This window comes from Taurulus bubalis (assembly GCF_910589615.1).
Source record: "Taurulus bubalis genome assembly, chromosome: 8".
NCBI lineage: Eukaryota > Metazoa > Chordata > Actinopteri > Perciformes > Cottidae > Taurulus > Taurulus bubalis.
In genome coordinates this window covers 24,348,373-24,375,554 of record NC_136596.1, presented here as the reverse complement: position 1 = coordinate 24,375,554, position 27,182 = coordinate 24,348,373, and the positions used below count along the sequence as shown (strand labels likewise).

The 27,182-nt window shown below is 45.1% G+C and overlaps 2 protein-coding genes across 2 annotated transcripts; one reads left to right on the top strand and one right to left on the bottom strand.

Annotated features, from left to right (window-relative positions):
• LOC306740022 (C-C motif chemokine 19-like) lies at positions 1–3,434 on the top strand (the record flags this gene model as incomplete). The annotated part of the gene is made up of 4 exons (XM_079222125.1): positions 1–64; positions 1,275–1,398; positions 1,499–1,613; positions 3,059–3,434. 4 exons carry the CDS (start codon positions 1–3, stop codon positions 3,089–3,091), a joined length of 336 nt encoding a protein of 111 aa, XP_079078251.1. The 3' UTR covers positions 3,092–3,434.
• A 3,312-nt stretch (positions 3,435–6,746) lies between these two features.
• On the bottom strand, positions 6,747–26,911 carry rusc2 (RUN and SH3 domain containing 2; the record flags this gene model as incomplete). Its single annotated transcript, XM_079222459.1, has 12 exons — positions 6,747–9,453; positions 10,220–10,390; positions 10,746–11,781; positions 12,192–12,238; positions 12,855–12,960; positions 13,228–13,402; positions 14,107–14,183; positions 14,280–14,450; positions 14,624–14,821; positions 15,764–16,450; positions 21,824–22,412; positions 25,352–26,911. 12 exons carry the CDS (start codon positions 26,909–26,911, stop codon positions 9,243–9,245), a joined length of 5,028 nt encoding a protein of 1,675 aa, XP_079078585.1. The 3' UTR covers positions 6,747–9,242.
• Between the last annotated feature and the right edge of the window lie 271 nt (positions 26,912–27,182).

The following is a 27,182-nucleotide window of genomic DNA, read 5'->3' as shown; positions in this document are numbered from 1 at the left end:
ATGGCATCGACGGGTCACGCCAAGCTCTTCTTCTGCATCCTCTTCATCACCTGCTGCTGCACAGGTGAGCTTCTTTTTTTAATACTTTTTTTTTCTTCTTCCCGAGGCATCTTCAGGCTCATCAGCAGACTGTAACAGTGATGCTTTTTAACTTCCATCTGAACGAAATCCCACCTGGAACGGCTCCAAAAAGAAAGTATTGGTTTACAAAGTAAGAAGGAAAAAAAAGGAAGAGACAATTCCTCCACGCGGCTACGTTTGAGTTTTAAATACACAAATCTGTGGTTTTCCCACCGGCCTTGAAAGTTCAGCCATCCGTGTTTGACTCTCTCTGAAGTTTGTCTGTTAAAATTCACCTTCCCTTTAAAAACCTAAATGTCATCTTTTGTATTAAGTTCTCATTTTCTGGGCATGAGAGAAGTTCATAGTCTGTGCAGCAAATCATTAGACTTTTAATCCGGATAAGGAAATATTCCATTAAAAACGCGAAAACCGTAGCTGTAGGGGAATCACAAAATGAGGAAACAGAATTACATTAGTAAATGTGCAATAGTTTTCAGTAGTGAAATCTCTGCAGCTCTTCTGTCACCAGAGTAAACAGAGCTGCTGGTATTCCTCTTTACTCTGAGGAGGTTAAAGATTAACTGCTGGAAATCCCAGTCAGGTGACAAAAGCCAGTGAGGCAACTTTCATCATTATAACGATGACACAGCACTATGTGTGTGTGTGGGAGTGTGCAGTCGTCACTCCGAGAGGACGTCACTGCAACCCGAGTAGTGATACATTGCTCTTGAGCAAGGCTCTTAACCGCAGATTTATTCCATGAATTTCATCCTGTTGTGTGTTTATTTTATTCGAAGCACTTTTTTTTTCTGCACTCAAGCTTTTATGAAGTCAAGATCCACACGGCATAACTTTTTGTATTCTTACTATAATATATATAATTGTATCCTTTAAAAAAAGAGCAATATAGTTATGTCACAACGCAGTGTGTGATCTATGAGCAGGAAAGGAATTATATATATATATATATTTTTTTTTTAACTCCGATCGCCACACACACTCCAGTAATAAAAAACACAACAAATTAAAAAACAAAAATGCTGCAAAGTAGTCATCATTTAATAAAAATGATGGCTTTGCATCTTCCGCTGGAGCTTTAAAGACAGTGCTGGTTTCAAATTATAATTTCCAAGCTGCTGTCTGTGGAGAAGTGGACTGTAAACATGTCTCAAGATCCACTTTATGCTGAACTGGTCCTGTCTGTCTTCCAGTGACGGTGGCTCAGATGGCAATGGACTGCTGCTTGAGCGTCAGCGGCAAAACAGTTGAAAGACACGTGGTTGCTGACTACCGGCGACAGATCAGCGGACACGGCTGCTCCATCGATGCCATGATGTAAGTTCAGGTGGTCTGTGTGTGTGTGTGTGTGTGTGTGCGGTGCGTGTGTGTGTCTTCATATCTCGCCCTGACCTGGAGGATTTGGTTGTTCTTGCAGTTTACTAACCAGACGTGGCAAGAAACTTTGTGTGGCCGCCGACGAACCGTGGATCCAAGATGTGGTGAAGCACGTGGACGCCCTGAAGAAACACTGCAAGAAACGCCACTACAAGGTACCTCGAGATAACTGCAACTCTAACTCTTCAAAGGTTGTTCAAATACATTTGTTGTATTGAATGTAATGTTAAAATCTGGCTCTTACTTTACCCAAGAGAGTCTCCTCAGGGCGAGTTATCCATTTACTTTACGTTGCATTGTTACGTTGCATTGTTATGCCGTGTTCACACCGGACGCGACGCGAATTTGCGGCGCCGCGTCCACCGCCGAAGTTTACTCGCGCGAGTAGAAAGAGGGTGTTCACACCAAACGCGAATTTGCGGCGCGACCAAAGGGGCGTGGCTTAGCTCTGTTGCTTGCCTCTGTGAGAGACAAGCGACGAAGCTTTCATTTCCGCTATCGACCATGGAATAAAAAAACACTAGTTCTGCTTTATACTTGTTGTAGAAGTCCCAAACATGTCGGGACATGAAACGCCCTCGTATTTGGGTTCATAACATCATCCGTAGCCGCACACAGCTCGGTGAATTTCACCGACTCCTCCAGGAACTGCGTCTCGCGTATCTCCGTAAAACGATACCGATTATGCCATCCACCATGGAAATAACCACCAGTTCTGCTTTATACTTTTTGTGTAAACTCCACATGTAAACTCCATATGTCGGAACATCAAACTCCATGGTGTCTGGGTTCATAATATTATCCGTAGTCCCACAACAGCGTCTCAATGAAGCCGCTGTCAGCGCTGGTTCAGGCGGAGCAGCAACAGTTTCATTCAGAAACGGGGAGACGGCGGTGGTGACGGGCGGAGCTTCTCAACGCTGATTCTCAACGCTGATTGGCTGCCGCAACTTTGCGTCACGCGATTTCTCCGCCAGAGTTGGGATAATTCAACTCACGAGAATTCGCGCCGCGTCCTTCGCTTTGTTCGCCCCAGGTCAAACGTTCTGTTCGCGCCGCCTCCAATGCGTCTATCTCGCCGCACATTCGCAAATTCGCAAATTCGCGCTGCAGCGCGTCTGTGGATTGACTTTACATGTAAACTGGTCGCGCCGCAAATTCGCGTCGCGTCCGGTGTGAACACGGCATTACGTTGCATTGTTACGTTGCATTGCATTGTTAAGTTACATTGTTACGTTGCATTATTACGTTGCATTGTTGCCATGCGTTGCATTGTTAAGTTGTGTTGCATTGTTACCTTGTTACGTGGCATTGTTGCATTGTTACGTTGCATTGCCACGTTGCTTTAGCAGAAAACATGATGTTTTTTCTTATCTTAACAAAGTACTTATGTTGCCTAAACCCTAACCAATAATTTCAATCAATGATATCAATGATTTTATTGATCAACGATTGTACAAATTAGCACAAAAACTAAAATTGCAGCAACTGGCTTTGAGTAATGAGGCTATGCAAAAGCCAAAGCAGCCAGGGTGACTTGTATCTTGAAGCAGTGACGACATCATTGGCTTTCGTTTCTAAAACATTTGTGTGTCTACAGGGCAAGCGCTGCAACGGAGTGAAGCGCGAGTAAACACGAGAGCGACCTTTGACCCCTTCAGCAACAAGGAACCGCAGAGGACCACCAGGGAGGAGGAAGGAGGGATGGAACAAATAAATACTGAATTATAGTGAGTCCCGAGACCACAGAGCCCTGTATATATATTCTAACATTATATTTTATAAAATGATGTTTGAGTCGCAATGAAAATAAAATATTTTGAAGAATTTTTTATACATTTTTTTTTAAATTCTATTTCTGTTTTAGAGGACTAAGAAGGTGAAAGTTTGTAAGAGTGTGCATCTGCTCACTAAGCTAACTCGGGCCAAATGTTTGTTCTATGGATTGTTTGGGGATTAGTGATCTTTAAAAAAATAAAGCCTTGTTTTTAAAAAAGAAAATCCTGAGCTTGTCTATCATTCTTTGTCGACGACACCATTCACTTTGTTGGGAGTAACATTTAGTAAAATTATCCATATTCTTCCATTTCTTTCCTTTTAATCCCACCACAGCTGCAAATGAATATTGATTTTATTTGTAGGGTTAGTTTGTTAGTTTATCTTAAAGGGTCCAGAAGCAGGAGAAGGGAAGAAAGGTTGCGGGTATGGATGAAGGAATGAGGGGACCAATCAGAATCATGGGTGGAAGGATGGAAGAGAGTGATTTTTGAACTAGGAAAGAGAGAAAATAAAAGAAAAAGGTGTTTGGGAAGGAGGCGAGATTGAATACCTTTGTGTAGAAATGGGATGTTATTTAAGGCGTGATCTCTGTTACTTATTGCCCAATACTTTGGCTCATGAGCAAACCTGTAAAACTATAATGGCGTTCCCATCAGCCTCAGCTGCACTTAACATGCGACACCGACATGGTGAAGAATGTAAACATTGTACCTGCTCAGCGTCCGCATGTCAGCATCCTGTGTGCATTATGAGCCTGTTAGCATATATATATATATATATATATATATCTTTATTTAAAAGTGACCATGTACAGTTAAAACATAAATGTCACCATTTGATGCACTGTACCAGATTTTAGCTACAGCTAATTTGCATCTGTAGTCCCTTGACAGACCATAGCAAACATAAAACAAGAGCAAACAGTACAAGATAAAAAACACAATACAACATTATATGTGGGGAGAAGGGCACACAATACAAAGCTACAGTACAGCACATTAAAAAAGAAGTAATACAAACCATTAAAAGCAAGTAAAAAAACATTAAAAGTAAGTAATACAAACCATAATAATTTTGCTCAATCAGTTCAGCGCTGACCAGCTTTCAACATATTTTTAAAATTGTTTTTAAAAGTGCTGATAGAGCTGACGTTAGCATTTAGCTCAAAGTGCCGCTGGGCCTAAACAAAGCCTTAAATACTTGCAGTGCTTTGACTTTGGACACGTGCAACTCTCTGCCATGAACAAATTAATATGCTAATTCAATGTTATGGTTTTGTCATTTATAAAAAGGCGTACTCAAACTCATAGATTTTTGCCTCACTGTGATCATCGTTAGAGACAATCGGCAGTATAGGAGCTTGTTGGCGAAGTTTCGGCCTCAACCTTTAGTGACCTGGAAAAACAAAATGTTCTAAAAGATCCGTCTCCATCTAAAGGCTGCAGAGTTGCCGTTCTTTGTGAGCTCGCACATCTCTCATTTCCAAGCAACTTCAAACCTTTTGCAAGCTTAAATGCACGAGAGATTTGTGTTCATAACATGCAGAGAAGGAACAATAATGCGTGAATGGGGGTACTGTAAACTAGATGTTTGGAGGAGGAGCCATTGAATGCCTTGCTCAAGTCATGAACTCGGGGAACAAAGGATCTGTCAGCTGACGGGCAGGCCGACCTCCATGACCTCTGGGTTCCCACCTCTTCAACGGACCTATTCATCCAGGTGATCATTCATCTCAGTGTCCCTCATTCACCTTTTAATCCTCCTACACACTAACTGGATAATTAAAAGGATTGCGTTTCACATTTGTAGTTTTCTTTGGCAGAGACGCTTCTCTCAAAGTGCCATAATTAACGCGTCAGTCTTTGCTTACTCAAATGTCGGCGAGAAGAATCCTAGAAGGCGTACGTGCCAAGTCAGAATGAACTGTCGAGTGGAAATTATGAGGATGCAAGTCGTGATGCAACTCACCTTTCGGAAAAAAATTCATGGAAAGTGTCTTCACTGTTCGGAGGAATCCAGTTTCCTCTTCCTCTCCCGATGACGGAACCGGGACACAGACGCATGAGGCCGGCCTGAACGCGCAGGAGGGATTCACCGTGGATGACGTATGACGTCTTCATATACGAGACGGCCTTCAGATCCACCGGGTGGCCAAAGGTATGTGTACACAACGCAACCGTGAAAACCAGTCCATGTCACATTCTTTACCTTCCACTTGATCCTTTTAATATATAATGTACGTATCCTTTTATGCAACATGGTGTTCCTGCTGATTGAGGCAATATAGAACTACTATTCAGAGAAATGTTCAACGACCCCCACAAAATAAATGGGTAAATTTGCTTTTATTCAGTCAAAACTAAAAAGTAAACTAAACTATAGTTTGTAACCCTAATTAGAGTTTAAGATATTTTTCTGTTGGTTTGAACACACAGCTGAAGACACATTTTGAATTATGAACCCATTTGTTACCATAAACCATGACGTTCAGTCAACTAAGATGACCTTTTAACACAACCCCTGACACGAGTTCAGAATGTGAAACACTGAAGACTGAAAAAAGACCACAAATAAAAGAGGAATAAAATATTTACTGTTGTAAAACTGCAGAGTGCAAAAGAGACGGATCGTTACAACGATCCTGATCTTCTCCTGAGACGTCAGCACCACCTGGTGGCTGACCTGCATCCTCATCACCATAGAGTGAATGGATGTGGTCATATTTGTATGTTAGATCATGTTTTCTTTTATTTAGCTACTTCTGAACGGCAGTAACCGGAAACAGAAAAAAGGCGGCTGGTTGGTGAAGCTGTTTGGGATTTAAAAACAATCTTTCAGAGGAGACAGTGAGCAACTTCCTGAACACTTCATATGAGTTATACTTCACTCGGCCCTTATGTTTATGTCATGTTGAACCTCGGCCGTTCTAAACTCAGAAGGAAAAGTATCAAAAACTCATTAAAAACATAAATTACTTCTCCGCTCTTCCATCCAAGTTACAAATCATTTTACAAAACATCTCTCAATCTCATGAACAAATTATTATTATAATTATTATTATTAAAAGCCGTCTTCACTCTGCTTCAGCTGGCGCATAAAGCTGCTGCACTCGGATGTCCCACTTCACCCAAATACTTGCCGCTTCACTGGTTCCCAATTAAATATTAATTTAGGTTTCTTATTTTTTTGTTTCATCCCTAATTTGTGACTTTTGTGTTGCTTTATTTTGGTTTTGTTCCATCTTACCTCTGTGCACACTTATTGTTTTTATCACAACAAATATATCTTGTAGCACTTATACAAATAAAGTCATTTTATTGATAGAATAGAAGTGATAGAATGATAATTCAACTTCATGAGCCAATCGGCAAACCTCAGTAGGTTTTGTCAGGTGGAACGTACGGCCGAGAACAAACAGAGTTTAAAAAGTTCACACCTAGTTTGAAGCCACCGTTTGCCTTCAAGACAGCGCTCAGGACAAAAAGACGACAGGAGCCGTGTAGGTTTGTGATCACATGAGCACTTTGTTATTGAACATCCATAGTAGTTTGATAATGTCATACGTACACGTCATATAGCCGCGGACACGGAGAGAAGAGCGGTGTCACCGATGCTGAAGGTATTTACAGGCAGGAGGAGGCGGCAGCGAGGGAGGGAGAAGGAAAGGAAGGAAGGAAGGAAGGAAAGGAAAGGAACCACAGCGGCTTCTCCCTTTCTCTCCGAGGATCACTTCAAAGCACAACATTTCAGCTCATCGCCCGCCTCTCGCCTCCACGTCTCTCTGGGTTTCATCACGACCGCGTCTGTTGGTTTCTGAACAGGATGTCAATGAACAGCAAACTCGTGAGTGCTGGAACTAAAGTATATACTCGCTCTCTTATTTAACATAACAAAAAAAAGGCAATATTAAATCTGAATTAACATTCATACGTGTAGCTCTGCAAGATTTAAATATATTTACAGTTCAATGGAAACTAAATTGCTGAAATTAAATGTTTATAATACATACAAATAAAGCTGTACAATAATGCAACAAAAATAAACTTTGAAGCAGGTAAAATTATATCCATGAATGTAAGTTTTTCAAAAACTACACAAGCATTTATTGATTTAATAAATGCACACTGATTTTTTTAGCATCGTATATGGTGAAGTATTTGGATTGGGCATCTGTTTACACTCATATATCCATGTTTTATGTATATAGCCGTGATTTTAGCTCTCCGTCGCCTCATTTTGAACCTAAGGCCACGACAGGCAGCGTGTTGGGGTTTCCCTTTAAAACAACAAAAATATCACCTCTATGTCGTCTCTCGACTCTGAAGTAGAGAAGAATCTGTCGCCATTAATCTGAGGAAGATGTCACACTAGACACTTCATACAAAATATAATGTCTGAGACAAATATTAGGTCACTCGCCTTAAAGTGTCCAACATTCCTCCTCGAGCGCTTTAAGGCATGATAAGATGATTTACTTCTCTCTAAACGCAGATAAAGAATGAGCCTGAATTGTCCAGACTGGACCCCCAACACATTCTCAAAGGCCTCCACGCGTCTCCTCAGCTACGCTTTGCTTTCATTGGACATCCTTTCCTTGTTTTCCTGCCGCCGTCCAGTTAGACGCTGGTCGATAAATAAATAGAACTCACCACGTGTGTAAGTCGGGTTATGCATTTACAGTTTGAGCCGTCAGATCAGATGCACATGTACAGACTGAAGCAACAGGATTGTGGGGAAAAAAGAAAGACGATATTAGCTTTAAGTTACTATGAGGAACTTTCATGTTGTGTTGCTTCTGGCACCCCCTGTGGACTAAAGTGGTAGTGTCTCTGAGCACCAGGGTCCCTTTAGAAAACCTCTCATTTTACTGCTGCTGACAGTCTGACCCTCTCAGTCCTGGTTCTGGTTCTCCCGTGCCACTTTCCCCCCAGGGGTCTAGCTATACGTCCTGTCCTCGGTCTCCTGGTGTCGGCTTCCAGAGAAGAAGCTCTGCTCCTGGAGGAGGAGGAGGGAGAGGAGGTGGAGGAGGAGGAACTGCAGGTCCAAGGCTGCAGGTGAAGCCGGATCTGGGTCTCCTGTCCACAGTGGACTGGTCTCTGCTGGAGGCCCCGCTGGAGTCTGAGCTGAAGGAGGTTCTGGTGAACCTGCATGATGTCGTCTGGTTTCACCAGAATCCGACCCGGTGGCTCCGATGAGGATCTTTAAGAAGAACTCTCTAGAACCAGACCATCTTCTCTCTGATGGTCTGATTACTGATGGAGGTCTATAGAGGACCAGGACTACACTGGTTCAGAACCAGGTAAAAGTTCCTCCAGTAACTTGAAGTAAAGTCAGCCTGTGATTCATCCCTTCCATCTTCATATAAACAGCCTTTAAAGAGCAGAGATGGAATAAAGGATGGAAACAGATTTAAACTTGTCATCTGAACAAACTCTTGTGTGGTTCTTTCTACTCTCCAAACAATAATAATAATAATACGCTGAATCACTGGTTTTCTACGCGGATCTAAAAGATCAAACGGCTCTGAGTAAGCGACAGCACGTGAAACAGACTGAGGACGAAAGCGGCACAGCGAGGCGGAGGAACGGACCGCACAGCGCCATGTTGTGTCATCATCATGTCGTCATGTCGTGACGTTTACCGGCCGTGAGCGCCACCGTTCCTCGGTGTGTCGCAGGCAGAGATGGAGGACAGTCACAGAGAAGCAGAGAGAAGAAGAAGTGCGTGTTGGAGTGTGTTTTGGTTGTTGTTTCGGGGATGTATGCATGCATACTTGTCTGGATGCACCCTCTGAAGTCGACATGTGAGTTTGGGTTCTAGCCTGCATGCTTCCCTCGCATGTGTCTGTACATCATCTTCATATAATCTACAATGTTGTTTTTTTGTATTTTCTCTTCAGGAATCCTCCCCTGTGATCTCAAACATTGGGTTTTCTTTTTCTTTTTGTTTCAGCGGTTTGCCCTTCGTCTCGCTCCGGCTCCTCCCCATGGCAGCTTTTTCTCGCTTCAACAGCGCCCGAGTCCAGCGGCGTCCCGGCTGTCCTCCGAGCCGCTGAGCGTGACGTAGACGATGGGAACCAAGCCCCGGGTGGAGCCCAGCGAGCACAGCAGCCAGTCGGGGTCGGCCCTCCTGCTCAGGACGCGCAGGACGTCGCCCTTGTTGAAGCTCAGCTGGCCGGGCTCGGTGGCGATGTGGTGGCACAAGGCTCGCACCTCACTGAGGGACGAGAGGGGAGGCGGAGCAACTGTTAATTACTATTTTAATAGTATTATATTATTAGAATTCATTCATTTTGTTGAGGATTTGCTGCTTTTCTTCGTCTTGTGTGAGAATAAAGTTTTGGAATGATATCATCTTTTCTCCAAATGATTCATCCATTGATCTAACAATAATCAATATAACATTAACCCACTTAACAGGCAGATTTGATACTTTTCTTACGCTAAAGTCAACATTCTGATAATTTCTTTATTATAACTGACCATTAAATTAGTTAGTAATTAATACACACAGAAATCTAATGATTTTGATGAGTCCCGACCTTTTGATTCTTAAACATGCATATTTCTCATTTGTGACTCATTTCAAAGAAATGTACCAAATTGGGCCAAAAGACTATATTCAATATAATCAGGAAAAAGACACATTTGTTCTTAATATCTGTAAATGGAAAGTAGTAGACACCAAATACTTGATGAATCCATTTTTTTATTGCACTATATTTAGACTTGTTTTTTTCCCTAAAATATAGTATATTTTAAACACAGTGCACAAAGACTAGATATAGTATGATAAGAAAAACTTTTAAATGTTTGACTGATTTTGCAACTTTCACTTTAAAGTGAAAAAAACGTATTCTTTTTTTAAATCTATCAAGTCTCTTCAGGAGCATTTTATTGAATTAAAAAGGGACATAATTAGTTTGTTCTTGAAGATTATTTAACGGACAATTCTTCCGACAGAGCAGTATATAAAGCGTTACCATGGAGACTGTTGTCTGGCTTCAGTCGGCCGGGTCGTGGTCGCTGGGTGGGGGGTCTGGGTGAGGGTGGGTGCTGCTGGAGGCTCCGCCTTCTTGCCGCTCCCTGCTCCGATAGTCTGAGCCACGAGGTCAAGAACCGACCGGTCCAGAGAGAGCCAACCTGACGGCGGCCTGAGAGAGAAAACCATGGTAATAACATCCGCTTCATCTTTTACCATCAGACACCATGTGTTTTCTTTATATCAGGAAATAAAACAAAGATAACGTGGAGCATTTTTGTCCGTCGGCATTTTAGTTTTTCTGGAACCAGAAGTGAACACGAGACGGAGGTTCAGGGTTTTTAGGCTTTCATGAAGTGTAAACACACTGTGGAAGGGTCAAAGGTAGCCCCGCCCCTAAAGCATCCCCTGCTTTATGGTCTGTCTGATTCTAAATGGACCAGAATTTATCAAATGAACGTCATGATGTATTGAAGAAGACTTGAAACTTGAGATTGAATATCATCAGACTTTTCGTATCAACTCACCTGGTCTTCTGAGCTTTTCCCTTCTGCTCAGCTGCCTCCGCCCTCGTAGGAGAACCGACGCCGGCTCCAAAGAGCCGGCCCCAGCGCAGACCCTGTGAGGGGCTCTCCTCTTGGGCTGGACCCTCCAGAGGCTTTGCCTCTCTCTCCTGGTTGAGGACAGAGTCTGGCGGGCTGCCCATCCACGACGACCTCCCCCTGGATCCGGCCGACTCGGAGCTGCTGCTGCTGCTGCTCTTCCTGCTGCTTGGCCCCTCCCCTTCTTGGCTCGACTCCGCCCCCTCCACCACGCCCTCTCTGGTGGGCGGCAGCTGGTTCTGCCGTCTCTCCGAGGACTTCTTCCTTTTCTCCGTCTTAACAAACTTGGACCCCTCTGCGGATTGGTCGATGTAAACCTGGGAGGACTGCATGAGCTGGTACCACCAGCCCGCCTGTCTCTCCTGCCGCTGACGCCCCTCCTCCGCCACATCCTTCTCCTTCCTCCTCTCCTTCTCCTGTCCGTCTCCATCGCTCTCTTGTCCCACGCCTTTCATTCTCTGGCTGCTCATCCCCCTCTCCTTCCACAGATTGGCAAAGCCGACTTCCATCGTTTCTGTCCTGTCGATAGTCCCGGACGTCACGCTCTCCGTTGTCGCCCCCTCGCTCCTCAACCTTGGTTTGGCTCCCGCTCCCTCTGCTCTCGCGCCCACCCCTTCCATCCTCGGCCACGTTCCCTCCCGCCTCAGCTCCGGCCTCTCCCGCCTCGCCTCCGCACCAGAATCCCTGACCATCTCACTCACCGTGGCCTCCCACCCCCTCATGAGCTGGAAGGTGGAGCGGGTGGACTGGTCGACGCTCTGGCCCGCAGAGCACAGCTGCTCCTTGCGGCGGAGATGCTCCTGGCCCTTTTGGAGGAGGTGCGGTTCGAACAGCAGATCCAGGTCAAACGGGAGGAGCGACAGCGGCTGCAGCAGGAGGAGGAGCTCCTCGAAGAGAGGCTTGCACGGCCCCTGCGAAAGGGGCAGGAAACCCCACGGGTTGTAGTGTGCCGCTATAATGTCTGAGGACAGAATAATAAAACGGGAACACGATTCAGAGGAAGCAAGACATCACGTGCATATGGGCGTCAAATAATTATCTGAAGATGGATAAGGGCAGGGTTCATACACATTTTCCATGACTTTAAACCAAATTTCTATAACATTTCAAACATTTTGTTAAATCTCGGTGTAAACATAAAAAAGTGAGAAAATGTAGTATTTAACATTTATATAGATGCCTGTATGTATGCCTGTTTACATTTTGAGCGTCTTTCTTTTAAAAGCATATTAATTATTTCAAGCTCAGCGTAAATTAACGACATAATATGAACAAATGTCCATGACTTTTCGAGGCCTGGAAATAACCATTTTACATTCCATGACTTCTCCAGGTTTTCCATGACCGTAAGTGACACAAGCTGAGTCTTACCTTCATGCGTGTAGAGGTGATTGAACCAGAACTCCAAAGATTTGAGGCTGAAATTGAAACAGAAACACATTTTTGTTGTTGTATTTGATCGCAGCAGCATAAATGCAGCATTATTCAGCACAGCTAAAATGTATCTGTTGGAATAAAGTCCTCTCAAACATAATAAGCTAAAATCGTGAATGGAAATATAGTTTAGTCAAAGAAAGAAATCAACGGCCTTTAGGTTAAATAAGTCTGCAGACAGTAAGGGATTGAAGTGTGCCAAACACGTCACTTCAACGTTACAGTATGAAACTAAACATTTAGACAAACGTTGGTACTCATAATTATTTTAAACCTGCAATAGCATGTTTTTTTGGCCATTTGGGAGCCACCTGGAAAAATCCAAGTCTTTTCTTTTAGCTCTGTTTTTGATCTCAACCGACTCTTGAGCGAGCTAAAATAACTGTCCGTATGCCGTCTGCTGCTGAGCAGGTAGTACATGGTGAGGTTTTACAGCTTTTTCTCTGAAGACAGCTGCATGTGACGCTGTGAGAACGATGGGAGTGAAGCAAAATAGTGAAGTTGCAGTTGGAGAGAGAAACTGAGCTGAAATTCAGGAGGAGCCATCTTTGACAATAACAGTAAAACAGTAAAAACCAGGATTTAAAGAAAAGGACTCACTTGAGCAGGCCGAAGATGAAGGCGTTGAGTCTCATGCTGTGGCTCGTGAGCTCCGAGTACTGGCTCACCTTTGAGAACAAGCTGTGGAGAACACGAGTGGACGGACCTGACGGAGACAAACGGAAAAGAAACATCATCACCACCGTACTGTATGTTTCCCACGAACACCCAATGGCTCTGCTAACTAAACGCTAAACAGCGTTTCCCCAACATCTGCCTTGTTTGAAAATAGTTTCCTTACAGTTACACATCTTTAAAATGTTAAACAATGATGTGATTTGGCCTCTTGTGGCTTTGGCAGGCCGTGATGTTATTAAAACCTGCATTAAGCATTAAGCCGGTGGTGATGGTGGCAGCCATCTTAGGTCCTCACCCAGCTGCGTGGAGGCCTCCACCAGGCTCCAGGGCCGACAGCGCCGCTGCCCGATGATCAGGTCCAGCACGTAGGCCTTCAGGCCGTCCTGCAGCACCTCGTGCAGGGCCGGGCACAGGTACTTCAGGATGAGGTGCCCCACGTTGGGACTCACCCAGCTGTTCCCCAGCTTGGCCTGGCAGCGGGGCAGAGAAACGTTAGTGTGCATCCAAGGAAATTAAAGTGAAACAAATCAGGGAATTTGGAAAGGCGAGGATCAGAAATACAGATGGATCCTTTGTGTTTGCTTTGGTCTGTGTGGATAAGGACGATGTGTTTTTATACCTGTGAGTGTATGGTCATAGATGTTATATTCACTTTCCATTTCTTTTCTGTTTGCTCAAGTTTTTCGATCAATGAATGACTGCTGACAGGCTGTGATTGTCCCTTTGGTTCTCCGCCTTACGTTCATAAATATATTTGTCGGCGTGGCTTTGGAGGGAGGACTGAAGAGACGGGCTCGTCTGCTGTTTTATTCTGTTGAAATACCTCAAACAAACAGACGTACGAGTCCTGAACATGAAGCTTGAATGCGCTACACACCTGGGGAAGGTAAAAATACTCTGAAGATTGAATGATGACTTAAGAAGATGACTTATAAACTTAACCGTTGTTCCATGAATTGAAGACAAACGGCCGTGTGAGAAAAAACGGTGAGAAACTCATAATTTATCCACTGGGAAGTTTTGTGCTCTTTTGTACTTAGTACAGTTCTATAATACTGTCGTGTTCATGAGTTATTTAGCCTCTAGTGAGCTTTGATTGGCTGGTGGGATCAGCCCTCCGTTCTCCTCGAGAAGAACGGTGCGTTACTCTTCATCACCACCAAAAAACTCCTACCTTCACATCTGGGTCTCGACTGGTGCCGAAGTGCGCCACGATTAGATCCACTGCCGTGTTCACGGCTTTCACCGAACCTGAAAGAGTTAAAAGGAGGAAAGAAAAACGAGAGAGTTTGTTAATACACAAACACACACACACACACACACACACACACACACACACACACACACCTCTCTTCTGCGTCAGGTCCACTGAGATGTGGGACTGGGAGGAAGAGCTGCAAGAGGAGGAGGTCGAGGGGTCGGGGGAGAGACAGAACTCCTCGGGAGGCTTCTCGGTCATGGAGAAGTAGTCCGGAAGGAAGTCGCTGTAGATCTGTTGCAGCTTTGCTGATTGGCCCACTGCTGACACACACACACACACACACACACACGCACACACAGATGATCAGAGACACACACGTATACAAACAAACACACACACTGCCATCTTGAAACTACAAAAACACCAAGTATTCAAGCCTGTCGTCACAATCCTGCATCCCTTCCAACACTGTCAGTAAAATCATGAGCACCGTTGAGCCGCCCCAGCGCGTGGGGGGCTGATGGGAAATCGAACACGTTCCGTCTGGCGGGTCGCGGCCCCGCGGCCCTCCCGGCCCTCCCGGGTTCAGGGTGACCAGAAAAGTGGCCCCCCGAGGCCCTCTCCAATCCCAGAGGGTTTCGACGGCGGTACTCCCTCCATTTGAGAGCCTGGGGAGAGAGGTGGTGTGCTGAGGGGAGGAGTTATGGTCGTGATCGAAGTGGTTAAAGGGTGGATTGTTGAGGAGATGAGGAAAAGGAATATTGAAATATAAATATATGTGGGAGGAAAGAGGAGGAGGAAGAAGGAGGGCAGGTGGGGAAAAGGTGGAGGGGATTTAAGACCATGCATGAAGGGAGAGAAGAAAGAGAAAAGTACAACAGTAAGAATGTAAAGAATTCACCAACAGGACTTTCACATCACTGAAACCAACGCCTAGAATAGCACCTTTTTCATGTAAGCTGGTTCTATCAGAGAACATGTGAAGTACAGCGATGAAAGAGGACCAAAACAGGAAAGATGGCCGCAGTTATAAAGTTGAAAGGAAAACATTAAAGAAAAGTCTGATGTAGAATCCAGTAAAAACTTGGGAAGATAGTACATTGGATTTTTTTGTGTTCGAGGGGTTAAAGTTGGAAGAGATCGGCTCAAACATGTTGACTGATTGTCATCTTTAAGGTTAATTTAAATACATTTCTGTTAAGTCGGCATCTAACGCTGAAGGAGGTAACATGATGGTGATCTTCATATATTTGCAGGACAAACTCTGTCCAGGTAAAAATGCTGTATGACAGTTTTTCCACACAACAAACAGAACATCGCACACAATTTTGATAACTTGAAGCTCATATTTCAACACAGAGACAATCCCATTGTATGCACTCAATCAACCAGGACTCAAATCTCAAGGGTTGCCACTTTAACTCAACAAATAACTTTGGAGATTCCACTCCCAAAAAGAAGCCGTTCATCAGACACAGAGACGGAAGGACACCTGCCAGTGTGTGTAAACGAAGCAAAACTTCCAACCAGTTTTTAAACCTGATTTTTGTGTTTTTAAATATCTCATGATCAAGCCTCATAACTATTTCTGCTTTGAATAATTCTTTAAGGACACACGTTCAGGACCTACCATTATGTGTTCTGGCTCCGGGCGTTTGGCTTCCCTCCGTGGATTTCCCTGACTCCACGCAGCCCAGCGGGCTCAGCGAGTCACTGTGGAGAGCTGGTGAAGTGGCCAGCGCTCCATGATGGAAACAGTGGCCCTGCACCGGCGGGAGCATCGGCGGCACCGCCCCTCTCTTTGCCCCGAGGGACGGAGGCGGAGTGGTCGGCGGTAACGACGCCGAACACCCCGCCTGCGGGCTGCGCAGAGGGCCGAGGCCGGCCGACAGCGGGCACGAGGGGCTGTGCGGCGGCCGAGGGCTCGGGGTGCAGGTGGAGCAGGTCCCGGGGCTGGGCGCCCCCTGCAGCCGCGCCGGGGAGTAGCTCCCGAGGGGCGAGGGGCGGACCGATCCCGGCGGAGGCGGCGCTGCAGCCGCGGTCCCCTGGTACCTGTGCACATTTTCGGCCGCATCTCCAGCGTCCTCCCCCGCCGGATCTCCAGAGCCGGATGAGCCCGAGCCAGAACCGGAGCTAGAGCGGGCCTGCATCCCAGAGATGTAGCCCGAGAGCAGCGGCAGCAGGGGCTTGGGCTGCGGGGGCTTGGAGGCAAACTGGTGGTGGAAGGTGAAGGGCTGGATGGGGAGGCTGGTCGGCCGCTGGTCCTTACTGTAGCGGACCACCGCCGGGCGGCTGTCTGAGGAAGTCGAGAGGCCACCTGGACGAGAACAAGAAGGACGGGGAGAATCAAAAGAACTGGTTAGTTATTCTTCAATATTAAAAAAATTTAAAAAAATAAATCCCTTTGGTCGTACAGCGACAGAAAACAAAGCAATAAACCTTCATGAAGGTAGGATTTATTGCATGAGATTGAATTTATTTGATGTACCTAATAAAGAGGATTAGAAGTGGAGGATTATAATACATGTATTATTCCAGTTTAGGCTTTAATTTGGAGGTACAAGTAAAAAGTAATTGGATTTTTGATTAATCTGCAGATAATTTAATTACCTGCACATTTTCTAAAATGTAAAACTTTGATTTTTTATTAATACAAAAATAAGTCCCACACTGCCTGCTTCACTTGTCTTCAGGGATATTCAGTGACAACATTTCAGTATGTAGACTTTCATCAGGTTACTTTACAAAACAATAGGAGAGCATGTCTTAAACAGGTCGGTAGACCCACTCAATCCATCAGGAAACTAAAGGCCGTAAAAACATAAGCGTGAAAACATAAACACAATTTACTTATTAACATAAAAAAATACCCACTTCACAATTTACCCAAATAAAATAGTTCAAATGACTTTCTTCAAACCAAAAGTTCAGATCCGAAAGGTGTTTTCCACTTTACAGTGACGCAGGAACAGGTGAATAAACTATGAAATCGTTATGATGAGGTCACATGAACATGGAGGTTAGAAGTGAAAACAAATACAAAGAGAAACTGTGTCCGTCTTTGTGACTCATGACTGGACAGAAAAACTGTCCAGTCATGAGTCACAACAGTCCTTATCAGACAACCATGCCACAGTTCAGCACTGCTCTGACAGGCCCATGTACACACTCACATACATTCAGAGAAACACACACGCGCACACACACACACACACACACACACACACACACACACACACACACACACACACAGAGAAACAAACACACACACGTAGACTAAACCTGAAGGCCCTTCGTCAGGAGGGACACCGGCGAGGAGGAGCCTTTTTTTCCTGCACTTCTTCTGAGTCAGTCTGTCTGTATATGTGTGTGTGTTTTACTGTGTGTGTGTGTGTGTGTGTTTTCCTCGATCCAGTGCAGCGGAGGACAGATAGAAGTTGCGCAAGCTGTTTTGTCGCCCTGAAGGCCGGCCCACCGGTGCAACCTGAGCCGGGTGCAGTGACCTCTCTCGGCCACAGAGGGCGATGCAGAGCTGCTGCAGGAACACGAGGGAGGAGGGAGGAGGGAGGAACCCAGCAGGCCTGAGCTCACACTGGGGATGGAGGATGGAAACACTCCGTCTCTGTCTCTCTTGCTCCGTCATCACTCTAATTGCCCCCATCCCCCCTTTCCTCTCTTTTCCTCTCCACACCCACCTCACCTCTCTCCCTTTTCCATCTCCATCGTCTTCCCTGACGGATGCTTTATATTTGTTCTCCTTTGCAGCTCCATTTTTCATGTTAGCATCATTAGCGGGGGAGCTGCGACGCAGCTGAAGCCTCATGAATAACAGATGTACGGGGACGCTGCACAGCCTCTCGTTATAATCCTAAATCCTCACCGTCCGTAAGAAGACGTGTGTTAGAAACCGAAGAGGAGGTTTTTAGAAGGCAAATGTCTTTAACATCCTTATTATCAGCTCCTGCTCCAGTCAACAAGACACTGCTGCAGGGCTTGAAGCAGGTGCTCTTTTGTTCCAGTTATTATTATTTTCTGTTATTATGACAGGGATTGCTTTTTACGGGTTTCTTTCTATTGTGCTGCGTTTAAATGTGACCTTAGTTTGTCTTTCACTGTTGTTATTGTCTTGTCTTTGTGATGTATCAATACAGTTTGAAAATCTACAGAGAAAGTATGATAATTAGGGCCTGAAATTAATAATCTGTAGATTATTTACTTAATGAATGTCGGAAAATAGTTCAAAATGGACAGTAAATAAATGGCTTCTGCAGGAAATGAAAGGGTTAAGTTGATGTTCTTCCACTAGCAGCCTCAGAATGCTGACCTACATCTAGCCCACGCTGTCCACGCCAGGCTCACCCAATGCTCGAGTTACACAACGGGGAAGAGAATAAAAGTCCACAATCTACACCACCCATCCAGAGTAAATGAGGCAGCAAAGTGTTTGTTTATGCCGGTGGAGACCGTGACCCGAGGGCAGGACGGGTTATTATGTAGAGAGCTGCTGTGTTTCATTTTACGGGAGAAATCATAAATAGATTGAGTTGTTTATCAATTTCCCTGAAATGTGTTTGTTGTTAAAATGTTGTTGTAAAAATGTAAGTGTACGACCACATGAGAAACGTCCTCTTTATGGTCTGGATTTGATTCTATTTAACCAGAAAGGTCCCATTGAGATATAAAAACCTTGGTAATTGGGATCAGAAACAACACTTAAACTTAGTGCTGGAGAATATTAAGTTTAATTCAATTCAATTCAATTCAGTTTATTTTATATAGCCCAACATCACAAATACAAGTTTGCCTCGGAGGGCTTTAAAGTTTAAGAAGCCGATGGGGAGTAGTTTTGTTAATTAAACACCATCACGTTAGCAGCTTAATAAATTGCATATAAAAAGAGAATTAATTCTCTTTCTTGAAGTGTTCCTGGGATGATTTTGGGAGCTGCAGCTCGTGTAACAGTGTAAACGGGGACAGCTGGGACATTCCCCTCCCTGCTCTTATTCCAGTGGAATTCCAAGCACTCCCAGTTTGTGTGTTTATCTAAAGAAGCACACGGCAGACAGCCGGGACACGGCGTCCGTTCTCTCAACTTACCGGGGGCTTTTTAACAAATAAGAACATAGAACACGGCAAACCCCAGTCTCAACAGATCTGTGTGGGAGAGGTTCAGCTGTCAGACAGACGGGAGGCCGTCTCTTTTAGAAGAGAGACGATGGACAAGCTGACGCTGATGATGGTATTTTAAGGACACACAATCCAAGACTTAGATCAGGCGGCAACCTCCAGTTATTTAAAGGGGAGTAACTTAAACCTGCATTATCTCTCCTGACCACAAGGGGGCAACTCCTCTGGTTGTATAGAAGTCTATGAGAAAATGACTCTTCTTCTCACTTGATTTTACCCTCAGTAAACATTGTAAACATGAGTTTATGTCTCAATCTCTAGTTTCAAGTCTTCTTCAATACAGCATGAAGTCTAATTTGGAGTAAAGTACACCTTAAAGCAGAATAATTTAGGGTGGGGCTTACTGTGATTGACAGGGTTGTCTGTCTGTGTTTTCGTCTTAGAACTCTCCGTTTTCAGTTCATTAATTGTACGATTTTGGTTGCGCGTGTGTAGCTCCACCCACAGTTCCAGTTCAAAACAAAGATGGCAACGGGATAAATGCTACAAAACGTCCGTCCACAAAGCAATGGGTGACGCCAAGCTTTTATTCGCTTAGCCCACATTTTTTATATTAAGCCGAGATATAACTGCATCGTATCTTAGTTAATCAAAATATAAGACGATGTATCATTAAATACTTGACTTGTTCTTACACTGAATTATTTGATTGATGCAATTTGCTGGTTTGTGTTTAGTCTGTCAACTCTTTCGTGTGACAAAAAAAAGAATCTTATGAAAAATATTTATTCCTTTCTTTCCTTTCCTTCCTTTTTTTGTCTGTTAACTGTGTTATGTAGTGAAACTAAATAAATGTAAAAATAGGAAATAAAATAAAATATTTTTAACGAAATGCAGTTTTTGATTCGTCTCCCTTTGCAGAGAGATCAGAGGACTATAATAATATCTTGCTTTTTTATGACCGACTGCTCTTCTACTGCCACTGACTGACTCTTCCTCCCATGCAAACAATGGCCGCTGCTCTTGGTCCCCATGCTGCTGCATCGCCTCACATCGCCTGTGTCTGATATGAGGACACAAACCTGACACCACTCCCGCTCACCACTTCGCTTCATTCATGGTTAGATGAGATAGAGATGACTTAAGTCTTTCGCTTGCTTTCCTTGACTTCCGTTTCTCATTGATCAGCTTAAACTAAGCGGCCAATCAGAGGCCAACGTTCAACGAGCTGAATCAGGCAGTCCAGTTCAAAAACCCAGGGCCACAGACGCTCATTTCACAGATTTCCTCCCTTTGGGAAACAATCAAATTATACAAATGGATGCTTGTCATGAAGGATTGTTTTGTTTGATTTTTCCGACCCAAAGTCAATGAGGTCAATCGCGAAAGTCAAAAGCACCGAAACGCCGTCAGCATGAAGAAGCTTCTGTAACTTTCTCCAACCTTCCTTTGTCTTGTGGGACGAGTCACGCCTACAGGCTCTCTGGATGACACACACACACACACACACACACACACACACGGAGCTCAGAGGGGGTTTCACCTCCTCGCTCACCTGATTGTTATTCACAGCACGTCTGTCCCACTTCAACCCCTTCAGTCCTGCTGAAGCTGAGGATACACACTCTGCTGCACAGCTAAACATGCTGGCACAGGGGGGTTTTCTCACACACACACACACACACACACACACGCAGGAAGACTGAACTCGCAGAATCATAACAAAATCATAAGCATATCATACAGCCACAGATACGGCTTAACGAATATCCCAAAAGTGAACACTCCAACAAAAATGTTTATTGTATCGCATTATTATTTGCATTATTATGATTTTTGGAGGAATACCTCACACACATCAATGTATGTATTGAATTCTTGAAGAAAACGTTTCTTGCGGGCTTCAACAGCAAAACTATATTGAAACATCCGTTGGCAAATTCTCATACAACTCTTGCAGTGTAATCCAAGTCTCATTTATCCACTCGTATGTTCACTACTTCCCAAACACGTGCATGTGTTTGGGAAGTAGTGAACACACAACTGGATAAATGAGACTTAGATTATACCGCTGGAGGTCATTTAGCTTTGCTGTTGTTAAACGCCGCCCATTTACTGCAATTCATCAAGACTTTGCTCCGTTTTCTGATTCTCTGTTTGCCGCGAGACAAACATTTTCTTCAAGAATTCCAGGTAACACTTGGTTAGTGATTGGTATACAAAAAGTCATGCTGGGGGTGAAGCATTCATATATAAAAAAATAAATCTTAAAAAGGATTCAAATGACTGTATAAAATGAAAAGGGTCGTTTGTAGTGACGAACTCATCATCATTCACCCTCGCCTATTAGCTACTTGTTTTGTTTTGACGGCCAGCAGCTAAAAAGACACATTGTGTCCTCAGGAGTTGGTTTCGAGACCAAACAAGAGCAAAAAAAAAGAAAAGTTTATATTTGACTTAATGCTAATGTTGCATAGAACACTTTAAACGCTGTATTTGTTAATGTGCAATGTCCCTGTTGAATAAACCAGTAAGTAAATAAATGGAGTAGAAGGCGACGTACCTTCAGCCTTGGAGCGGCTCTCCCTCGCCCCCTGCAGGTGTCGCTCAGCGCTGCCTTGACTGTAACATCTGGTGAAGGGTACAGGCGACAGGCTCTGACAGTCGCCCTCCGAACGCTGCTCCGGGATCGGAGAGAAATCCAGGGAGGAGTGGGAGTGGGCGGAGTAAGCGGAGTAAGCGGAGGAGAACGGGTCGGCAGCCGCCTTCAGCGGCGGCGAACCACCCGAGCCTCCGTTTCTCCGCTTGCTTCTCGCGATCTCCGCGAAGGAGGTGACCCGCGGGGGAGCCGGCAGGGTCGGGGCGGCGCCCTCGCTGAGCCGGACGGGGCAGCTCAGCATGCGCTCCAGCGATCCGAGCCGGGGAGACGGAGACGTGTCCAGGTTGCGGTCATAGCTGCGAGAGCGGGGGCGGCTCCCTGAGGACGCTCCGATCACGGCGCGGCCAATCACAGGAGGGGAGACGTTGACGTACACCTGGCCTTCCATCACGGCAGGGGCGCCGTCGGCCCCAACAGCCACCTGCTGATTCTTCTTCTCCTCCTCTTCCTCCTCCTCCTCTTCATCCTCATCACCACCATCGTCATCATCTCGCTAAATGAGGAGGAATAAGGAAAGATGGACAAGTCAGATTTTCTCCAATAGTTAATCAGATAAAACTAATTACTAACCACGGTTTAGAGGTCAGATTACTTATCGGCAGAACATCGGTATCGGCCCATGTTTTCCCCGTCAACCGCCATCAGCCAAAAAGATGACATTCAGCGATGGCAGCGGCTGATATATTTCTGTTGCGTCACATCAATTTTGTTCAGGTATCGTGTCATTTATTACTCGACACCAATCCCTACATTCTGCCCAATCGGTGCTGAACATGTGCAAAATAGCACTACACATTCATGTGCAGCCTATTTTTTACCCTAATAGCAATGCTACATTGTGAACAACAAATCTGTGTATAAATCAGCAGCAGGGCAGCTAACGTTAGCTGTTAGCATTCCTGTTGGCTCAACAAAGGAGCTAACAGCTAACGTTAACGGAGAGGAGAGATGTAGTTTGTTTACAAATAAAAGTGAAAGAGTATATTTTGTGTGGGACTATTACAGCGTCTCAACAATATGAAAAACACAAGAGGTACAAAATATGTGTTTCTAATCACTTTTACATATACATTAAATTACATTTAATTTACTTTTTACAACAAATATCTTTGCTGGGAAAGTAAGAACTGAAACATTCTTCTCATTGAGTAGGTTGTTATTTAGCAGCTATAACGGGCTTTTGAAGAGAATATTTTTCATTTGAAAGAAGGTTATATAGTGAAGTGAAATGCTGAATTACTTTAAAAAAGGGGGAATAAATAACCACAACAACAGAAACATTGGCATCAGTCAAAGTGTTATTTGAGTTATCAGAGTCTTCCTGGCCCAATCCCAATGTCTTCCTTAAACCCTCAAACCCTGAACCCTCAGGGGTTTACTGACATCACTTTCTGGTTGAGTGTGAGAGGAACAGCCCTTTGCTGCACCATATCACGTGACCAGGACTAAAGAAAATAATATTGTGTACAATTATGGGTATTTATTTTATACTTTTTTCCCCCTGATTTGAAAGTCTTCCAGGCTCTTTCCTCATGAGATGAGACGTCATTTCAAATAATCTATTTAATCGTTTTTTTCAAAACAGATTCAATAAAAATGAATAAATCTGTGTGAAAATATTATTATATATAATTTCTGCTAGTCCTCTGATTTTATCTGTTTTTATGTTCTATCTTTAATCTTAAAGTTGTTGTGTAAATGTTTATCAGGCTGAACACCCATGTGCATCTTTGTTTACCTTTTTTTTCTTTTTATGTCTCCATAACATCACATTGCAATGAATTGTGGGTAATTCCCTGAGGCAAAGTCGGCATCTAATGCTGACTTAGGGAAAGGGTTCATGAAGGGCTCAAAATGTCTGCCAGAGAGCCAATCGCGAAAGTCAAACGCTTGAGATTGGGCCCTTCTCTCTCTCAATTTCCTGTCTATTTTCTGTATACCGGTATCCAAAAAGGCACCCCGCTAAATATCTTAAAAACTGTTAAAACATCTTTAGGACAACAACACGCCTGACAGTCCTGAACTGTCCTTTGACACAGTGGCTCCGTGACTCCCCAGCATTAATATCCTTCAGCTCTACATATAATCCTCAGACATGGTATCAGATAACCCCAGACAGTGGCACTGATTTAAATGAGGCAGACTAATACCAGGGTCATGGCTATTTTAAGATTGTGTCACTGTCACAGGGACTTTTGGTGTTAAATAAATGTAATGTAATTTATTCCAAACCATTTAGTCTCTATTTATGACGCATGTCTTCCTTGTTGAGTCTGATGCAATTTGACGAAATCCTTTATGTCTCCGTTTGCCATTCCTTTACCTACTCAGACTTTATTTCGTATCACTTAACAAAATACTTTAAACTAGTTGGTGTAAATGAACTAAACAAACTGCCTTGACTTGATTAATTATGCATACCGCACGCGGCAAGCCGAGTGTTTTAAGACACAAAAGTAGAACATTTTTTGATAAGTAATCAACTAAATTTTTTTAAATGATGGACCTTCAGTTCTACTTAACTGAAACGCTGCATTAAATAAGCAAATCTGTTTATTTCTACCAACTTTTGAGCTCCATGTTCTTCCAAGTCCTGTTTTACAGACACATTTAACCGTCACTGGTTTATAAACAAAATGATTGCAACAAAGAAAGTGTCGCCTTATGTGAGGATAACTGATCAATAACATTTCAAGCAAACTGACAGCAAAGGAGGATCAATAACACCTAAAGATACAGCAACAGCTGAAACTTTAAGACTTCGAGTCTAAAAATACTTTATACCTACTAGTATTTCATCAGGCCATTAATCCAACAATATGGAAACAGATGAAGAAGTGGCCGAACATACAAAATTGTTGTATGTCATGTGATCAAAGGTGAGTACATCTCGCAAACATATAATTTAGGCGACCTTTAAAAGAAATTTCTGCAAAACCCTATTTATACTTAAGAAAAGAAGTCAATGTCCTATGTGGTCAAACAAGAAAATATACAGTATATCGATTTTTAAAAGCGACATATTATGAAAAACTGAAATAAGACGACCCAGTCCGTTATTGGGCTGCCATATTGTTTTTTACAGACTGAGCTTTTTCGCGAGGGGGTCTTAAAGAGACAGGTGCTAAAGCGGAGCGTTTCGAACTGAGGGCGAATACAGCTATATTCAGACAGTATGAGATAAATTAATAGTTTTTTGTACATTAAAGCATGTTCTAGTAGAAACCCCAAAGTATGAACTTATAAATAGCACATGTCCCAGTTTTCAAACAGGATGTAACTGCTTTACCTCATCTAGTCTAGCTTGCGTCTTTTTTATAAAAATGTACAGTAAATTAACTAAGTGTGATACATATAACATTAACCATTTTGTGAACATCCCCCCCGTGGAACCCATTATACATTGTAGTGAGGGGAAGACTCTCCACTCACCCTGGAAGACTCTCCATCTTCGTCCTCTTCCTCCACCCCCTCCTCGTCAGCTCTCTGCCTGAACAGGAAGTACTCGTTGGGCTGGGTCGGGGTGGGGCTGCCTTTGCTGTGCTCGTCGGAGCAGCTGTTGACGGAGGAGCCCGCGGGGCTCGGGGACGACTGGGACGACAGGTCGCAGGTGACCAGCTTGTAGTAGTTCTGGGTGGCGACGACCAGGCGCGCCTGACTCTGCAGACAGGAGGCGAGGTCTCCGGACGACCCGGAGTGCGGAGGGTGGTAGGAGTTGCAGTTGGCGTCGAGGTCTAGAGCCCCCTGGTGCTCCACGGCGCACGAGCAGGTGGAGGACGTGGACAGGTGCGGCTCACGGAGGAGAGGGAAGGCGCTGCCGAGGCAGGAGGGTTGCTGCAATGAAAGAGGAGGTTCCGTTGGGGAGGTGTGAAGGTCCAAATAGAAAGCCTCCCCCGTGGAGTCTCGCTTGTTTCCCGGCGGATCCGTAACAGAGGAGGTGCAGGAGAGCTCGGTGGAGCTGTTGAGGTTGGTGTGCCCGGACGCCGGCGGCTTCTCCGGAATGCTGTTGTTCATCTTGTTGTAAATGGCGCTGAAGTTCACCAGCACGCCGTCCGAGCTGTTGCAAGAGGAGTCGCTGCCGTAGCCCTGGTGGCACTCCGAGAAGGGCTCCGAGAAGGATTCGGGGAAGTGCTGAGGGTAGTTCTGGGAGAGCGCGCAGCAGGAGCAGTGCTGCGCGCAGGAGCTGGAGGAGCTTCGCCCGCACCGCATGGGGTGGTCCTCGTCCTCCCCGTCGTCCTCGCCCCAGTCTTGCTCGCCGCAGTCCATGGACATGTTGGAGCCACTGCTGCCGAGGCGCAGCTGGCCGTCCAGTCCCAGAATCTCCAGGTCCTCCTCCAGGTGGGCGGAGAGATCGGAGGCCGCCGCCCTCAGGGACTGCCGGGTGCTTTTGTCCACCGACCGGTGCAGAAGGAAGGGCTCGTCGGCAAAGCCAAGGTCGTGTAAGTGGAACGGAGCCATCCCCTTGTCGAGGGCAGAGTTGGTTTCACTGTGGAGGTGAAAAGAGGAGTCTTCAAGGTAACCGCTCAGGTTGTCACCGTCCTCCTCCTCCTCATCCTCCTCTTCTTCGTCCTCGTCGTTCAGCAGGAACGGATTGTGACGCAGCGGATTCCTGTTCCTCGGTTTGGCCCTGGGCAGCGTGTGAGCGGCGATCAGCCGGTCCTCTGAATTGCTCGAGGTGAACGATGAATCGTCGCTCGCCGTGCTGCCTCCCCTCTCGCCGACCTTCCTCTGCCTCTCGGCGTTGTGGGAGGCCCAGGAGCCGCTAGAGGTCTGGATGAGGCTGCTGTAGAGCAGAGCCTCTCTCTGAAGGACGTCACTCTCCGGGAGCGACGTGGTGCGACTCAAGCCCAGGTTCTCCGGCGGGATGAACGGCTTGCCTCTCTTCAGAGACATCCCACAGCCACCCTGCCGCCGGCCGGACACCTGGCAGTGCACCAGGGGGATGTGATGCACGATCAGGGTCTCGCCTGACAGCTTGGGAGGGCTGTCCATGATCCAGGAGACGGGGAGGCCCTGTGTGTGCGAAGGGGGCGGTAGATGTGTGGTCTGTTGGCGGTTGAGTTCACTCTCTGTGTGCCAGGCCCAGCTCTAAGGGGCTGCCGGGGATTTGGAAGGAGAGGTCATGGAAGTCAACACCGTGGTCCGAGTGGTACATCTGGAAAATACCGAGAGACAGAAAGAGGAAAGATGTTACGGGCACATTCAGGAAGCTGAAGGGTCCGAGGCTACGTGGTCGTAAATCAAGGAGAGAGAGTCCTGGAAA